The sequence below is a fragment of the Cupressus sempervirens genome, chromosome 3 (genome assembly GCF_028749045.1).
Source record: "Cupressus sempervirens isolate cs-2001-9-10 chromosome 3, ASM2874904v1, whole genome shotgun sequence".
NCBI lineage: Eukaryota > Viridiplantae > Streptophyta > Pinopsida > Cupressales > Cupressaceae > Cupressus > Cupressus sempervirens.
In genome coordinates, this window is record NC_143120.1 from 573,805,522 (window position 1) to 573,821,537 (window position 16,016).

Sequence of the window (16,016 nt, forward strand, 5' to 3'; positions counted from 1 at the left end):
AGTTTCATCATTCACTAAATTGCTTTTTTGTTTAATTGTTTTGTAGATCATTGAGCCCCTTGTTGCCCTCCTACGAGCTGTTGATGGGGAGAAGTCTATTATTGGCTACATATATGAGGGCATGGATAGGGCCAAGGAGGTTATTAGAGCCAAATCTGTAGGAGTTGAGGACAAGTATGGCCCTATTTGGGACATAATTGATAGGAGATGGCAAAATCAACTTCATAGACCAATCCATGCAACAACCTGTTACCTCAATCCGGCATACCATTTCCGTGATGATTTCAAAGCAAATGAGGAGGTTCCTAATGGCCTCTACAGTGTGATATCAAAGATGGCCACTAATGCTACAGATACATTACTTGAGATGGATGCCTATAATAATGCAACACGACCCATTTTTTCAAGTCAATTTTGCAAAGAAGGTCGTACAAAATTGCAACCAAGTAAAAATTGCAGCTTAAACTTTAAAGTTTCTAACTTTCTCGCTTTAAAGTTTGAAATGAGACTTAATTTTTTTTCATTTCCTTTTCTCAAAATTTAGATAGATGGTGGCACATGTTTGGGCCTTCAACCAAAAACCTTCAAAAAATGCCATCCGCATATTGAGCAAGCCAAGTAGTGCTTCTAGATGTGAGCGCAACTAGAGCATGTTCGAGCACATCCACTTGAAGAGGCATAACAAGTTGTCTATGGAGAAAATGAATAAAGTAGTCTTTGTGCATTACAACTTGCGCATTAGGACCAGGGGGATTTTGGATAGTGACACCTCTCTAATTACTCTAGAGGAGGTTGATCCAGAGTCTGAGAGGATCACTGAGGCTACTGATCCTGTCTTTGATGATGAGGACCTAGAGTGGGTTGACAAGGCAGACAGAGAGGCTCCACGGCAGCAAAGGAGCAAAGAGCTACAGTTGTTCCTAGTGGCACCTCACAAGCACTGGCAGTGACTACAGTTGATCCTAGAGGCACCTCACAAGCTAGGGCTATGGCTAATCAGTCATCTAGGACCTACCTTAGACGCCTTACTAAGAGGCATATTATAGATTATACTGAGGCTAAGGCTAAGGACGAGGATGAGGATTAGGACTAGGAGCCATAACTATAGTCTTGTTTTTAATTTTTGTTTAACTTAACATATGATTGGAACATTTGATGATGACCATTGATGTGATGGATTTCATGGATTTGATATACATTTTGATGGGTTTCGTGGATTTATATATCTATGTTTTCTATTTCCTTCAATTACTATTTACTTTTAGTATTTACTATTTAGCAATTTACCTTTGTACTTATGTAATCGATGTATCTTTAAGTATGTGATCAAATTACCCTCTATTTCATGATGTTATTGTGTCTTTAAGCTTTATTTAATAATGGGTGCATGGAATGTTCTTTAAATCCTAAAAAAGCTCAAAATTTCAAGGGTTTTGTCACTTTGCCGAGTCACTAGCAAGTCTGAGCTGGGTCACAAGTCGAGTTACCCTTGCCAAGTCCAAGCCAAGTCTGAGTCTCGTTACTTTGATTTTAAAATAACACAAATTTAACTCTACAAAAAATTGTCAATTTCGATAAAGGAATATAAATCTCTCAACCGCTTTGATGAGTCTATCTGGAGTAAGGTCAACAAAAGTTTCTCTTCTTAGATTTCATATCTTAATTATTTTACCTTTAAAATCCAATCGGGTAACAACTGGTTTAAAAAGGGGTGTCTACTACCTCGCGAGGTAAAATTTAATCTTAACCTAAAAGAAAAATCCTTGACAAATTTAATGTTATGACCGAAACATATAGACTAATGCAAATCTAAATTACAGAAGATGTTTGAAGTACCTAATTCACATTCTTCCTGTCTGCAAATAACTAGGCCTTTTCATCAACGGAATACAAAAAACATTTTAAATCCGTTGCGCATAGGAGGCCTTGGGAATCAAGCGTGTTGCTTTGTTCATCATTACTTACATGGATATTCTCTGGACAGAATGCGAGCAAAATTCGATATTGATATTGTAGCTTATATTTTCTTACATTTTGCATAAAACTATTTGTACATTTTAAATGAAATTACATATTTAAAAAATTATATTAAATTATATGCTGCTAATTATTTTTCATTGTAAATAAATCAAAAACATTTTGAATTAAATTTTTAAATTAATATTTTCTCTAAATTTATTATAATCTATATAACAATGTTACAATTAGATTTGAAAATTATTTTACTATATCTACTTCAAAAATATTTATTTCGTACAATTATTAATTCATTTGAAATGTACAATTTAACTTAACATTTATAATTTTAAAATTAAAAAAAAATTCCATCCAGTAGTTTAACTTATAACTACAATATTTCTTTTTATTCATTCAAAATGTACAATTTTATTTAAAATTTTAAAAATTAAAACACTAATTTAAAATATACAATTCTTTACAAATTTTGACCACTCAATTTAACTTTATTCTATATCAAGTATTAAAATAGAAAAAACTCTACACAAAATACTTCGATGAACTCCAAAAACATACCGTCAAAAAATTCAAATATGTTGGTGCATGAGCCATTACAAAAATAGGGCTTTCAGATTTGGAGATTCAAACGCTTGTATTCAACACGAATTGAAAGCCAAGTTCTATTTTGTAAAGGCCAACATGTCATGCTCACATTGAACATGTGGACACAAGTAGGTCTTGTAAATGGATCTCTTGATGAAGTCATTGATATTATGTATAGTCTTGGTTCCAAACCGCTTGATGTCCCAATGTATGTTGTAACAAGGATCGATAATTTATAATTATAACGGACCACCATGGAACGAAGATGACCCCAAGATTTTATCGATAACTCCTGTATCAATGGAAATCAAAGGCAAATACCTCTCACAATGGCATGGGCTATAACCATACACAAATTTCAAGGTCTGACACTGCAATAACCCACAATTAACATTGGCAAAACGAAAAGGTAGGCGTTGACATTCACAGCTATGTCTGGAGTCGGAACATTGAATGAACCTTGCATTCAACAGATGTTCTCCTTTGAGAGATACTCCAGAATGCAAGACAACTCATACAATCTCAAGAAAAAAAGAGTAAGTTTGGTTGCAACAATTCTCTCTAACAAATCTAAGGTACACAATTCGACACAACCATTTTCCTAACACAATGAATGTTATGGATCCCTTAGGCACTCTCCTCCTAACATTTACCCCCTTACGTTAATTTGTTTTAGTCACTTGATCTCAAAATGCAACAACTCATCTGCAATTCTAACAATTTTATATTTTGGTTTTTATAGGCATTCAAAGAAGCTAGTCCTAAACATTTTTGTTTTCTCGAAACATTTTTCACAAGGCTTGACGACTTAAAAAATTGATTCATTCAACCACATTACATTTCAGTTTGTTGCATTTGTAAACCACAACTTATTCCATGAAAATATAATGTAGATTTTTTGACTTTTCAATACTATCAAAAATTTTAGACAACATATGTTTCCTATCGGCATAACCATTGCACTCTGTTGGTGCAAGTGCTAGTTTTCTTAGCTCTCTTTGTATTTCTAGTCTCTTTCTTGGGTGGGGATTCTTATATATCCCTTATTATTAAAAAAATTTAATAAAAGTAAAACATTCTAATGTCCCCTTCTTAATCAATCCTATATGGTAGACTGTTAGCCTATTCACTTGGTTCCCATTTAAATTGGCCAATAGGTTAGGGTTAGGGAACTTTTGAAGACAATATATCCAATGGGTTAGAAGTTATCAAATTAAATTTTGAGTTCCAATGATTATTATTTGTTAAATGTCCTTGTTTTAAGTGGTTTTGATTGAGTTCTCCATTTATTACTATTTTAAGTAAAACAATTTTGGCCCCTGACTAAGCCAATTGGTGGTGTTACTATTTTTAGATGTATTGGTGGAAGCAATGGGTATAATTAATAATTATCTTGATATTTGAATATTCTAGTGATTTTTCCCCTCCATTCCAATTTTTTTTTGTGAATTCATGGATCCTTATCTCTGCATCGCAACTACCCTAAATAAATTGCAAGCTCCTGCTTTATAAATGCTTGATGGCTCTTTAATATTAAATTGCAAATTTTGAAGATTGCGACTCTTCGGTGCATCCTATTAAAACTAATGATACCCATTTGGTATACCTACATAACTGTAAAGAACTATTTTCTTCTCTGCACTAAAATGGTCTTTTCTTCCTTTCTTCTTTTAAAAGTTATCAATAATTCTTTTCTTAAATCTTGTAACATGCTATTAGTTAAAAACCATCCCCATAGATAGGCTTTACTTTTAGGTTTAATTAAGATTCTTCACAGAATAAGGAATAAGATTCCTTGATTTCTTAGTTTAAGTTACTTTCTTTTATTGTAAAATTTATTTTATATATTGATTAAGATTTAAGTTTTAACCTTATTTTTATTTATGCTGATGAAGACTATATGGGTGCCAATATTAAAGTTAAGTAATAAAATTTAATAAAAGGGCCCTATTGAGACTTGGATGCCACAATGGAGATATAAGTGGGGTTTAAATAACCTAACCCCTTAAACGAGAAAAGGCAAGGGGTGTAACTTTTTGGGAGGCTATTTAAGCATATACTTTTGTAAACACATTTCTCATCCTGGATTTCATATTTTATTATTCTTCTTGTCTGGATGGTTTTGTTCTTCCTAAGGCTTGTGAGGATGAAATCCTTTACAAGGAACATCTTCCACATTGGTGAGAGAAGACGAAATTTGGAGAATTCCTTGATGGTTTCACACAAAAATCATAGTTGAACTTCATTGTAGAGTGTTGGTTTGGTTTACAGGAGGCTCATTTCAAATGGGAGAAAGATTATTTGAACAATCTTGAATAAGTGTACAACACTTCTTCCCTTTCTGATCCTACACCATTTCTTGTTGGTCGTACATATCTAGAAGTAGTGTGGGGTTCTAGCAAGAAGGTTGATTGAGGTTTATGTTGCTACTTGGAGATGCCTAGGGCTAGTGATCACAAAAACATCCATTTCTTGGCTTTTGGAGTGTGGCATCCATTCTAGTTGATGTCGATTTGCAAATTTTAGCTACGGATCAGTCTATTCGATTGTTGTGTTTAATGGGCATGTCTAAAATACTTTGAGATGTCATTTCATGAACTGGTTTGTTCATATTTTTGAGAAATATTATAACCATAGATGAAAAGCTCGCCAAATGTTTCTGCTCGGCGAATTTTTCCTAGAGAAATTAGGAACCTGGCAAAGGAAAAAATACCAAGTTTTCTGCAAAAACTTGGCGAGTTTTTAAGGAAAACTCTTCTTTTTTTTGGATAAAAACAAAAGGCAAAAAGCCTATATATATTCTATAAAATAGATATAATCATAGTATAAGAGATGGCAAAGAAGCCATTAATGTCTGTGAAGACAAATCATCTGAGGAAATAAAAAGATTTATTAATGCCCTACTTGCAGCTGACAAAGAAAAAATTTAATAGGGAGAGGGGAAGATTAGTTATGAGGGCAGCCATAGCTGAAACTCAAGGTGCTCTTATTGATGTCGAAGAAGATGCAGCAGCAATTGAGAACATAGTGGGCTCTCTTCGTGGCCCGTGGATCCACAAACAAAATGCCTCTTTTATCGCTTCCGCTTCTTCTCCCTCTATTACAGTTACACCCAGTGCAGAGTTCCTCTTCTAAGACTAGATCCTCTCCCTTTTATGCTAGTAGAGCTAGGAAGAGGAAGATGTGATTGTAATGATGTATTTACTTCTAGTTTGACACAAACTATTTACTACTTTGCTTCCCACCATCAGCATTCTGCATATATAAATTCTGCTTGTTTCTTTTGTGCTCTCTTTAATTAACTCAGTAGATGCATCTTCTAATTAAATTTTGCAAAACAAAATGAACTTTTTAATTAAATTTAAGATATTTTTTAGGTTCCTGAATTTTTCCCCAAATTATTTTTTTGAGCTTGGCAAGCTGTTGCCAAGTGAGAGTTTTCCATCTAGGATTATAACTACAGTTAAGAATTAAATCTGGAATATTTCGGCCTTGTGGTTTCATGAATATTGTTAATTTCTTGGGTCATTCAATTGCTAGTGGTATTTCTATCATCTGCACTCTTCTTTAGATACAGATAATTGAAAAACATAAAATAAAGAAAAGGGCAGAAGAGGGCTGCATATAACAAAATTAATGACAAAATACAACCCGTGGCAATTAGAAGAAATAAATAAATAAGCCCTTAACATTCACTCTTAATGCTTTAGTTTACATAATTTATTTTAAACTTTTAATCTCATGGAAGGGCTGTTAATTGAATGATTCTTGTAAACCCCTATTTACTAAGCTATAAATGACCAAGATGCATGTTAAAGCAATGTTTTGCACCCATTAATAGCAAGGACCAAGTCAAGTGATGAAAATGGCAGTAAGTCTTTCGAATTGGAATCAGCTAATCCATTAAGCATTCATACATCAATAAGATGTTAGAGAGAAGTAAATAACTTTCTACACTAGGTACAATTGATTAGATTATATTCAAGTAAACCTCAATCCAGATAAGAAGCTTATTACCGACCAAAAAAAACCTCAATCCAGATAAGAATATAGTTTCAATCTCAAAGTCACCAGAAAAACTCTCAAAAGAGAACCCATACACCTAAACTCATAAAGTAAAGCGTAAAAGGGATCATGTGTATATTCATATAGCTAGCTAAAAATACTGTATATATTAATATATATAAGTAGATAGATGGACTCTTGACTATGAAAATATTAAAAAGTGTATTTACAAGTATTCTTGCAACCTGAGAAAGCAATCACTAGCTCTGTGTGCATTTATTTATATGTTTTTCACAAAAGTATTAACACAGTATGACAAGAGTGTTATATATGAATTACCTGAAATCTGGCCGAGTTATGAGGTTCCTTATGAGCTCAAAGTCAAAGACACTCTACATATGAACAATTTAATTGGATTATCTGCATCTATGTATATTCCATATATCTCAGATGAAAATAAAAGAACAAGAGCAATTCCATCAATCATTACCTCTAGTAGTTCCATATAATCGGCAACAGGATCAATAACTTCCACAGTGAAACTTCCAAACTTTGTAACACCCAGTCTAGATAAATCAACATCTGAGAAATTTGCCATTTTAATTTCTTGAATCTGCATTCAACATTTACAGACAGTTTCCTTTGAAGATTAAAGTTATTTCATTGCATTTCTTTCAAGAAAACCATAGCTTTGTGAAATCACATAAACCAATTAATTGTTTGAATCTAATCTTAACACACAATACAGTTGATCAAATAGGACACTTGTCACATTTAAACATTCAAAAAAAGTACCCAACTTGCATCCCCAATATATCTTTGCATTTCTCAATAATCATGATACTACTAAAAATTGCACCACTTAATCCAAAGATTTGGCTGACATGAGATCAATTGAAAATGCATTTGGGTAATCACACTATTACATGAATAATCTCATGATTCAATACTTTCAAAAACAAAATTGCCTTTAAAATTTGAATTTTATTGCTCTATCTCAACTGAAAAAACAGCTTCTTATCCAGCACAACATTTGCCTTGATATCCAACAATTGCTATGATTAGAAAGGCATATATTCATATCTAGCACAATGAATTCAAATGCGATTAACTTTTGTTGAAACCTCCATTAAAAAGCTAAATTAGTTTTGTCTCATATTCCTTCAGATTCAGAATTATATTAGTACAACCTGCCCTTAAAACCTCAAGTTATCATATCGTACGCTTGAAAAATGCACGCCCTTAAACTTTTCTCTCTCATTTTACACCACTTTGTGCAAAGGTCCTAGGAACAATGTCCAAGCACATGATTTTGTTTATTTTGGCATACAGCATGACCCCAAGCTCTATTTATCGGTTCAAAATATCATTTTACCTCTGCTCAAATCAGTATTTGTGTTGCTAAGTCAAAGTTGGCTTCATAGCCTTGACCCTCTCAACTGCAAATGGATATGTACTGTAGTGTAATGTCCCCGTCTTGCCTAGCTGTAAATAATTAGATGAAAATGCTAGCCTAATCTCTTCCATCCCTCATTAGGCTAAATATTTACTAACAAGCAATCGCATCTTAAGGTGCAATAGGTACGCTGAAGAGATATTGAAGGTCAGTTAGGGAAAAAAATTGGTGTAGTCTTTTGATATAATAAGGTAAGTTGGCAAACTATTTAATCAATGACGTTTGTGCAAGATAGGTCTGAATAGAAAAGTGATAGCTAAAATATAAATATGCATGCACTTACATTAGTCTAGACTGAAATACAAACCCTAATCTTAACCTCAAACATTAACCCTGATCAAAGCCCTAACTCTAATTATAATTGCAACCATAATATAAACCTTAAAACCAACCATAATACAATGTTGTAAACCTTAACAATAACCAAGATCTTCATTATATTCCTAATTCTAACCCCTAAAAACATACTCCTAACTCCAACTAATCCTAATCAAATCCCTTACAGTAACCATGATACCAAGCATCACATAAACCTTAACCATTATATGATGTTCATTATTTAATAAATTTACTTAAAGGTCTAAATAAAATATTAAATAGCTTAATTCATAATTAAACATTACAAATAATAAATAATAAATTATAATTATATTATTTATATGTAATAATTAAATATCAAAAGTAAAGTTTAATATCTTTATCAGTTATATTAAATACGTTTAAATCTCAATTTAATCTTTTTGATATAATTATATATTTTTTATTGTTTATTACATTCATTTAAATATCTAAATAAAACAATAAAATATACTACACTTTCAATTCAACTCTTAATTAATATTAAAAATAATAAATTACAAATACTAGTATAATTTCAGAATAAAAAGAACTCCCCATATCGGCGAGTGAACTATGGCACGAAAAGCTGAAATAGAGCAGAACACTTCCAAAATATTCCACCAAAAAGCAATCTTCTCTAAAACAAAATATGCAAAGCCCCAACTCGCACTATCAACTTCCTTTAATGCCCTAAATATTACTATCGAACAAGATGTCCAGGGCTCTCGCCTTGAAACCTTGGCCAATAGTGGAAATATATGCTCAAGAAGAGGCAATAAGGAGGAGAATCATGACAACCATAGGGCTCCAAAGTCTCCACTAGGTCAAAAAGGAAACATATCGCAGCCTCGAAACCAAGATAACAGAGACAATGATGGGTGGAAAATAGTCTATAATAATCGAAAAAAATGGACTCATCCAAAAATAAAGGACAACATGTGGATACCCACTACTAGTAATAATCCTTCAATTGCAACAAGAGCTAATAGGGTCCTGGGAAATCATGGGAAGGATCCACTAATAATCGCTAGGGCATGACTTCCTCCTATCACACCCAAACCAAAAGGCACCAAGGCAGCCCAAAATGTACCCCAAGGCAAAAGGTCCAAGTTGAGGAACCCTAAAATCATTATTACTAATAAGGGCTTAGATAGTTGTTCTTTATCACAAAAAGCCCTAACCCCTCCTACAAAGAGGAATGCACAAAACATCAAAACCCCTCTATCTACAAAATGCATAAACCTTGAGGAGGAATTTGATACCATAATAATTAGCAATCAGTGCTCCAATGGCTTGCGGCATCACTGCAAGGATCGTGAGGTATACACCATCTGGGGCGGCAATAGATTCTCAGATTTTGATTTCTCTAAGTGGTCGAAATAGTCCTTCAAGGACCAGGTAAGTATGACTAAACTCAAAATGATTTCTTTTTTCATAGATTGTAATGATCCTACTTTAAGCGATTAGCTATTGAAAGGTCTAGCTATTTTTTGTAGAGAATTTTCTACTAAATTTTTTAAACGGTCTCCCAACTTTGATCCAAGGTAAAATTCTCGACTAACTATAGGGGGAACAATATTCCACTGATTGGGAGCTTTCTTTGTATAAGGAATATACCAGCCATCTTAACCATGTCCTAGATCAATATTTCATAGTCTAGTCAACAACAAAGGTGATTTCAGTTCTTTGGAGGTGGACTTAACTAATGAGTTTGGAGAAATGTAAGTGGGTTGTACAAAATGAAGAAACAATATGATGAGCTACTATCCAAAGAGATGGGAAAGTCCAAGAGGGTGATACAGAAGTGTTTGATAGGTTAAGTAGCCTATACGCAATCTTGAGGTCTCTCAAACTCGAGGATACAAGGATTCTTATAGAGATTAGAGAAATAGAAAAGGAGTTGGCTAAGTGGAGAACCAAGCTACAGGTCACCATTATTCCTGATCATGATAGAATTATGACTTATGTCAGCAAGTCCTAGGAGTATCGTCAGAGAGTCAGGGATGCAAAAGTAGCAAAGGGAGTTGGAGAGGTTGATGTAAATGGTGTCCAAGGCTCAAGGACAACGGAAACTAGAAACTCTTCATGTGTGATGTCCCCTTCTAGCTAGAGACATCACTTTAGCTGGTGATTAGCCTATCAGAGACCCTCGTAGGCTAATAAGATTGGATAAAGGGTCACCTTGGTGTGGAGATCCTCCAAGGACCAAAGCAGAGTACTCTTCTGGGTTGCCAGAGTTTGTTTATGATGAGTTTTCCTTTGAGTTTGGCTTGGTCAAGCTATTTTTAGCAGTTTTGGAGTTATAAAGATAGACCCCTGCTATTTTTAGAAAAGGGGTATGGTCATATGCAGTTCTATCATGTTAGCTCCCAATCCAAACGACATTCAAAAAAATGTTGAGTAATAATGGAGATATTAATGTTTATTTAGTTAAAATAAACATTATTGGTTTTGAGCCTATATTGTTAAGTTATAATATATAACTTAAGTGAGGGTCATGATATCATAAAAGGGGCCATTGTTTCAATTAATTGTGGGTCCAAGCTTATGGAAAAATTAAAAGGGATTTTCTAAGTTTTAATGTAATAACATTTTTTATGTTATTATTATATCTTTTATCCCACATTGAGCATGGAGACTCATTCTGGAGTCGAGGAGTCCTTATAAACAAACCTTGTCTTCCTTCAAGAGCAGGTTATGAGAAGTTCTTAAAAACTTTGCCTTGTGAAATTTCTTGAAGTTGTGGCAACAAGGGTTTCTACAAGTTTGAGAAGAATTCAGACTGTGGAGGACGTAGTATCTTCAGAGTTGATGCAATTTGAGGGTGTGAAATATCACTTGAATTTTGCCTGTGAGTCGACTTCATTCTGGAGTCAATATTGTGTTTAGTAGGAAAGAATTGGATGAATCTGTTACAGGTTGGAAGGGGTTATAACAGCAGCTACAGTGCTGTGAACAGTACAGCGCTACAGTGAATTAAAAATCAGAGATTTAATATTGCGGTTTTTGATAGGCGCTGCCCAAGGAGGAAGCAACCAGCAGCGTGGTTGCGTATCGGAGACAAAAATCAGGTTTTTTTTCAACTATTAATGATGATGTTTTTAATGTATGCTTCCAGCAATAAGTATTGTACAAACATTAGGAGCCATCTGAATAAATGAATTTGATTAGCATTATAATCAGATTTGAGTTATAATTTGAGGTAGATTAGTTTTCAATATTTGTATTTTCTTTTCATCAACTCAAAAACCCAAAAACAGCTTAAAACATTCAAAAACAAACCAAAAACAATTATTACACCCAGGGAAACAAACAGTGATCAGCGTAGAGCCTATTTGGGGTTCTTACATCATGAGTTTCATTTTTATTTAGTTTTAAAGAAATTTTATTTTCAAGTTTTTAAAAAGGACTAGGTAAAAGTAACAATTCTTAAAAAATGTTGCTTTGTGATGTTTTAAATATTGCATCATTGAGCTTTTTCAGGATTTTTTGGGTGAACTTTGATTGACTCATAAAAGAAACTTTAATTTCTATTTTTAATTCATATTTCTTGTTGGGTGGAAAAACTTTAATACAATTATCATTTTGGAATTCTGCATATTTAATCTTTGAATCAGAATGTGTGAATACTTTTCATGTGAGAAGATAATAGTAGATAATTGTGTTGAAGATTTTTTTTAATTTATATGTGGAATGTAGGAGACTCACCTATAAATGAATTTCTATTAAATATCTTAATCTGCTTGGGTTTCTTAACTTGAGTATTTCTTTGAATGCATTAAACCTTCGCAAGCTTTCTGGTTAAAAGCCCGCCTTGTTGCTTTCAGGTTAAAAGCAACCCCAAGAAAGTAATTATTTTAGTTTTAATCGTATGCAGGTAGCTGCCACCGTTGGAAATAAGCAGAGAATTGATCAGTGATAGATACTGCTTGATGGATTCGACTGTAGTTACATTTATCATCTTGTTTGGGCATCAGAAAATGCAATTAGGTGATAAATCTGTAAACCATTAAGGAGTCTTTGCAGAAGGAGTTTTTGGAGGTCTATTTGCAGAAGGAGTTTTTGGAGGTCTACCAATATCATGGAGCCTAAGAAGGCTAGCTTTTTCACTAACAGATAGTAGCAACACTTCGATGACAGGGAAGGTTAAAAGTATTAAATCAAAATGAAGCTTCTCAATATGTAATGTATATGGCCCTACACAATATTTAGATAAAAGAGTTGTTTGGTCTCAAATAGAATGTGTCCTCAAAAATAACCCTAGTTAGACTTGCATTCTAGAAGGAGACTTGAATACCATCATTAACCCTAATGAAAAGAAGGGAGGTATTTATGGAATATCCACGACCTCTATTGATTTTGAATCTTGGAAAAATAGGAATCAACTAATGGAGGTAAAAATTGAAGGTCAATTTACTTGGAACAATAAAAGAAATGGACTTTGTCACATTGCAGAGAAACTAGATAGATTTCTATTCAAGGGTATTTGGGCAGAGCTCCTATTTACCCTTGTGGCTGAAATCATACATTTTTTGGGTTCGGACCATTTCCCTATCAAATTAAGCATCCTTGTGGATACTAAGCTCAAAATATGCCCCTTTAAGTTTCAACAAATGTGCTCAAAAGATGATAATCTGATTGGGCTTATTGAACAATGGTGGAACAACATAGAAGTCAAGGGTTCAAAATTATTTTGTTTAGTCACCAAACTAAAATCTATTATGAACAAATTATTATCTTGGAATAAAAATTGCTTTGGTAACATATTTAACACTAAAAATACTTTTAATTCAGAATTGGAAAATTTAATTATAGACTGAGGCATGGATGAGAAAACCAGATTAAAAGAGAAACATTAAAAATTGAACTAGAGGATATCTCAACAGAAGAAGAATTATTTTGGAGACAAAAGTCTAGGGAAACTTGGCTAGATGCTAGTGATAAAAATAAAAAATTTGTCTACAACAGCACTAAAATTCGTAGAATTCTTAACAAGATTACAAAAATTAAGGATACCAATGGTACTCCCGTTGAAGATCCTACTATTATTGCCAATTATGCTATTACTTATTTCCATAATGTCCTTAATAACTGGGAAGGGTCAAACCTCAAACATCAAGAGGATATCCTTAAGAGTATCCCAAAGATCATTAATTAGGAACAAAATAAGATGTTTAAAGCAAAAACAGAGTTAGAAATTGTTATTAAACATATGCAAATGGACAAAGCACCAGGATTTGATGGATTCCTAGCATTGTTCTTCCATGAATGTTGAGACTCCATCGGGGGTGAAGTGATGCAAGCCCACTCTGGAAATCTCCTAAAAGTGGTTAACAACACATTCATTGCACTTATTTGAAAAAAAAATAGAAAATATAGAAAGCTTTGATGACCTTAGACCTATATCACTATGCAATTCTAAATATAAAATCTTAACTAAAGCAATGGCAAACATGATTCAAAAAGTATTGCTTGGAATCATCAATGAAGAGCAAGCAGGATTTGTTCAAAATGGATCTATATATGATGGTGTTATAATTGCCTAGGAGTCAATTCACTCAGTTCAACAAAATGGCAACCCTAGCATGCTTATTAAACTTGATAACAGTAAAGCCTATGACAAAGTGGATTGACATTTCTTATGCAAGGTACTAGAAAAATTCGAGTTTGATAAACAACAGATTGACCTTATATATGAATGTATTTCTACAACCAAATTCTCTATACTCATAAATGGAACTCTGAAAGGTTTCTTTTACTCTTCAATGAATTAGACAGGGGGACCCCTTATCCCCATTCTTTTTCATACTTATGGCGGAAGCCTTAAGGATAAATTTACATGTGGCCAGAATGGAATAACACATAAACGGATTTAGATAACTAGCGCCATGGAACCCATCACCTACCAACAGTTCGTGGATGACACTATGCTATTTGATTTTAGTAGTGAATCCGAGGCTAGAGGCATAAAAGAAATCCTTTCAAATTATTCAAGGGCCTCAGCTCAGAAAATAAATAACACTAAATCACAAATATTTTTCTTTAACACGGATAATCAGATTGAACAAAATATTTGCAATATCCTTAATTTCAGAGAAGGATAACTTCCTTTTAAATATCTAGGCCTCTCTTTAGAGAAAGGAGCTAGATCTGCAACATCCTTGGATAACATAATATCTAAAATTAAACGAAGAACCGAATCTTGGAAGGGCAAGTGGCTGTCCTCTGCAGGCAAGGCAGTCATGATCAAATCTGTCTTATTATTTATACCTATCTCTTGCACTCATCTCCCTATGGATTAAAAAAATGAGATTAATAAGCTCTTCAGGAATTTTCTGGCAGGGATCTGGAGACAAAAACAAGATTCCATTAGTACCGTGGGATAAAATTATTTATGCCCAAGGAGGAAGGCGGACTGAGCTTCAGGACTATTAAAGAACAGAGTAGAGCTCTGGGGGCCAAACTGATCTGGCGTATCTATACTAACCCAAACTTAAAATGGATAAAACTTCTATGTTCAAAATACCTAAGTGGTACTGACCCTTCAACTCTCTTTAGGATGGCCAACCACGTAAAGGGGTCAAGAATCTGGAGTTTTATGATGGAATGTAAGAGCATTATTTGTGAGAAAGTTAGGAACCTAGGAGATGGGAGTGAAGTCTTATATTGGGATGACTCTTGGGAAGGAAACCAACCTATTGTCTCTCTTGGCTACTTTGGGAATGCCATGAGCACATTGCAAAATCTATGGGGTAAACACGTAAAAGACTATATTGACATTACCTGAGTGAACAATCTCATGGAATCAAAATGGAAACCATTTTCCAATGTTAATATCCCTGAAAATGATGAAGCGGCCCTGTTAGATATACTCATTAAAGATGCATAACACTTAATTGGTCCAAAGATAAGTTGATCTCGAATTAATCCAACTCAAGGGAGTATTATACTAGGGATGGGTATAAATTACTTATGAATAAGTACCTCAGACATAAATCTGAACTTCGCTTGCACTTGTGTTGGGATAAACAATGCATACCAAAAGTAAGACTCTTCACATGGCTAGCCCTCCAAAAGAAAATCTTAATAGCTAATTGATTTACTAAAATAGGATATGAGAGGCCCAGTAGATGCCCCCATTATGTGAAAAGGATACTAAGACTATTGATCACATCCTTCTAAATTGTACATTCTCAAGAGTATGCTAGGAGTCACTATGTTCCAAATTAGGTTTTATTACTGCACTGCCCAATCATTTATTAAGTTTGGTTCAAAAATGGCCAAATTATAATAAAGGAAGTTTTTACAATATGCTTTGGACAATATGCCCTTCTATTCTAATATGGGAAATTTGGAAAGAAAGGAATCATAGACCATTTAAAGATAAGAAAATGTCAACATTTCAGATCCTTAATAAAATTAATGCTATCATTAGAGAAATTGTCAATAGCAGGATCTCCAAACTAATAAGCTCTTGCAGCACTATGTCTCACTGGGATAGCCTACTGTGCAACCAATGGCTAAGATTGAACCTTCGAGCATTGACAATGATCATCAACTGGATAAGTCAAAAGTAAGGCTTCAATGCAAATGGATACCACCTCAAACAGGATGGTATAAACTAAACTTTGACAAGGATTCCAGGGGTAATCCCGGG

At 33.8% G+C, this 16,016-nt stretch overlaps 1 protein-coding gene across 1 annotated transcript in view; it reads right to left on the reverse strand.

Moving 5' to 3' along the window:
• The window catches only part of PGM (phosphoglucomutase), an 87,642-nt gene that overhangs the window by 50,745 nt on the left and 20,881 nt on the right, over positions 1–16,016 (reverse strand). The window contains exons 9-10 of the mRNA XM_089820988.1: positions 7,055–7,177; positions 6,904–6,956 (exon numbers count right to left, since the gene is read on the reverse strand). Of these exons, the coding sequence (XP_089677114.1) occupies positions 6,904–6,956; positions 7,055–7,177 (176 nt within the window). The remainder of the gene's footprint in view (positions 1–6,903; positions 6,957–7,054; positions 7,178–16,016) is intronic.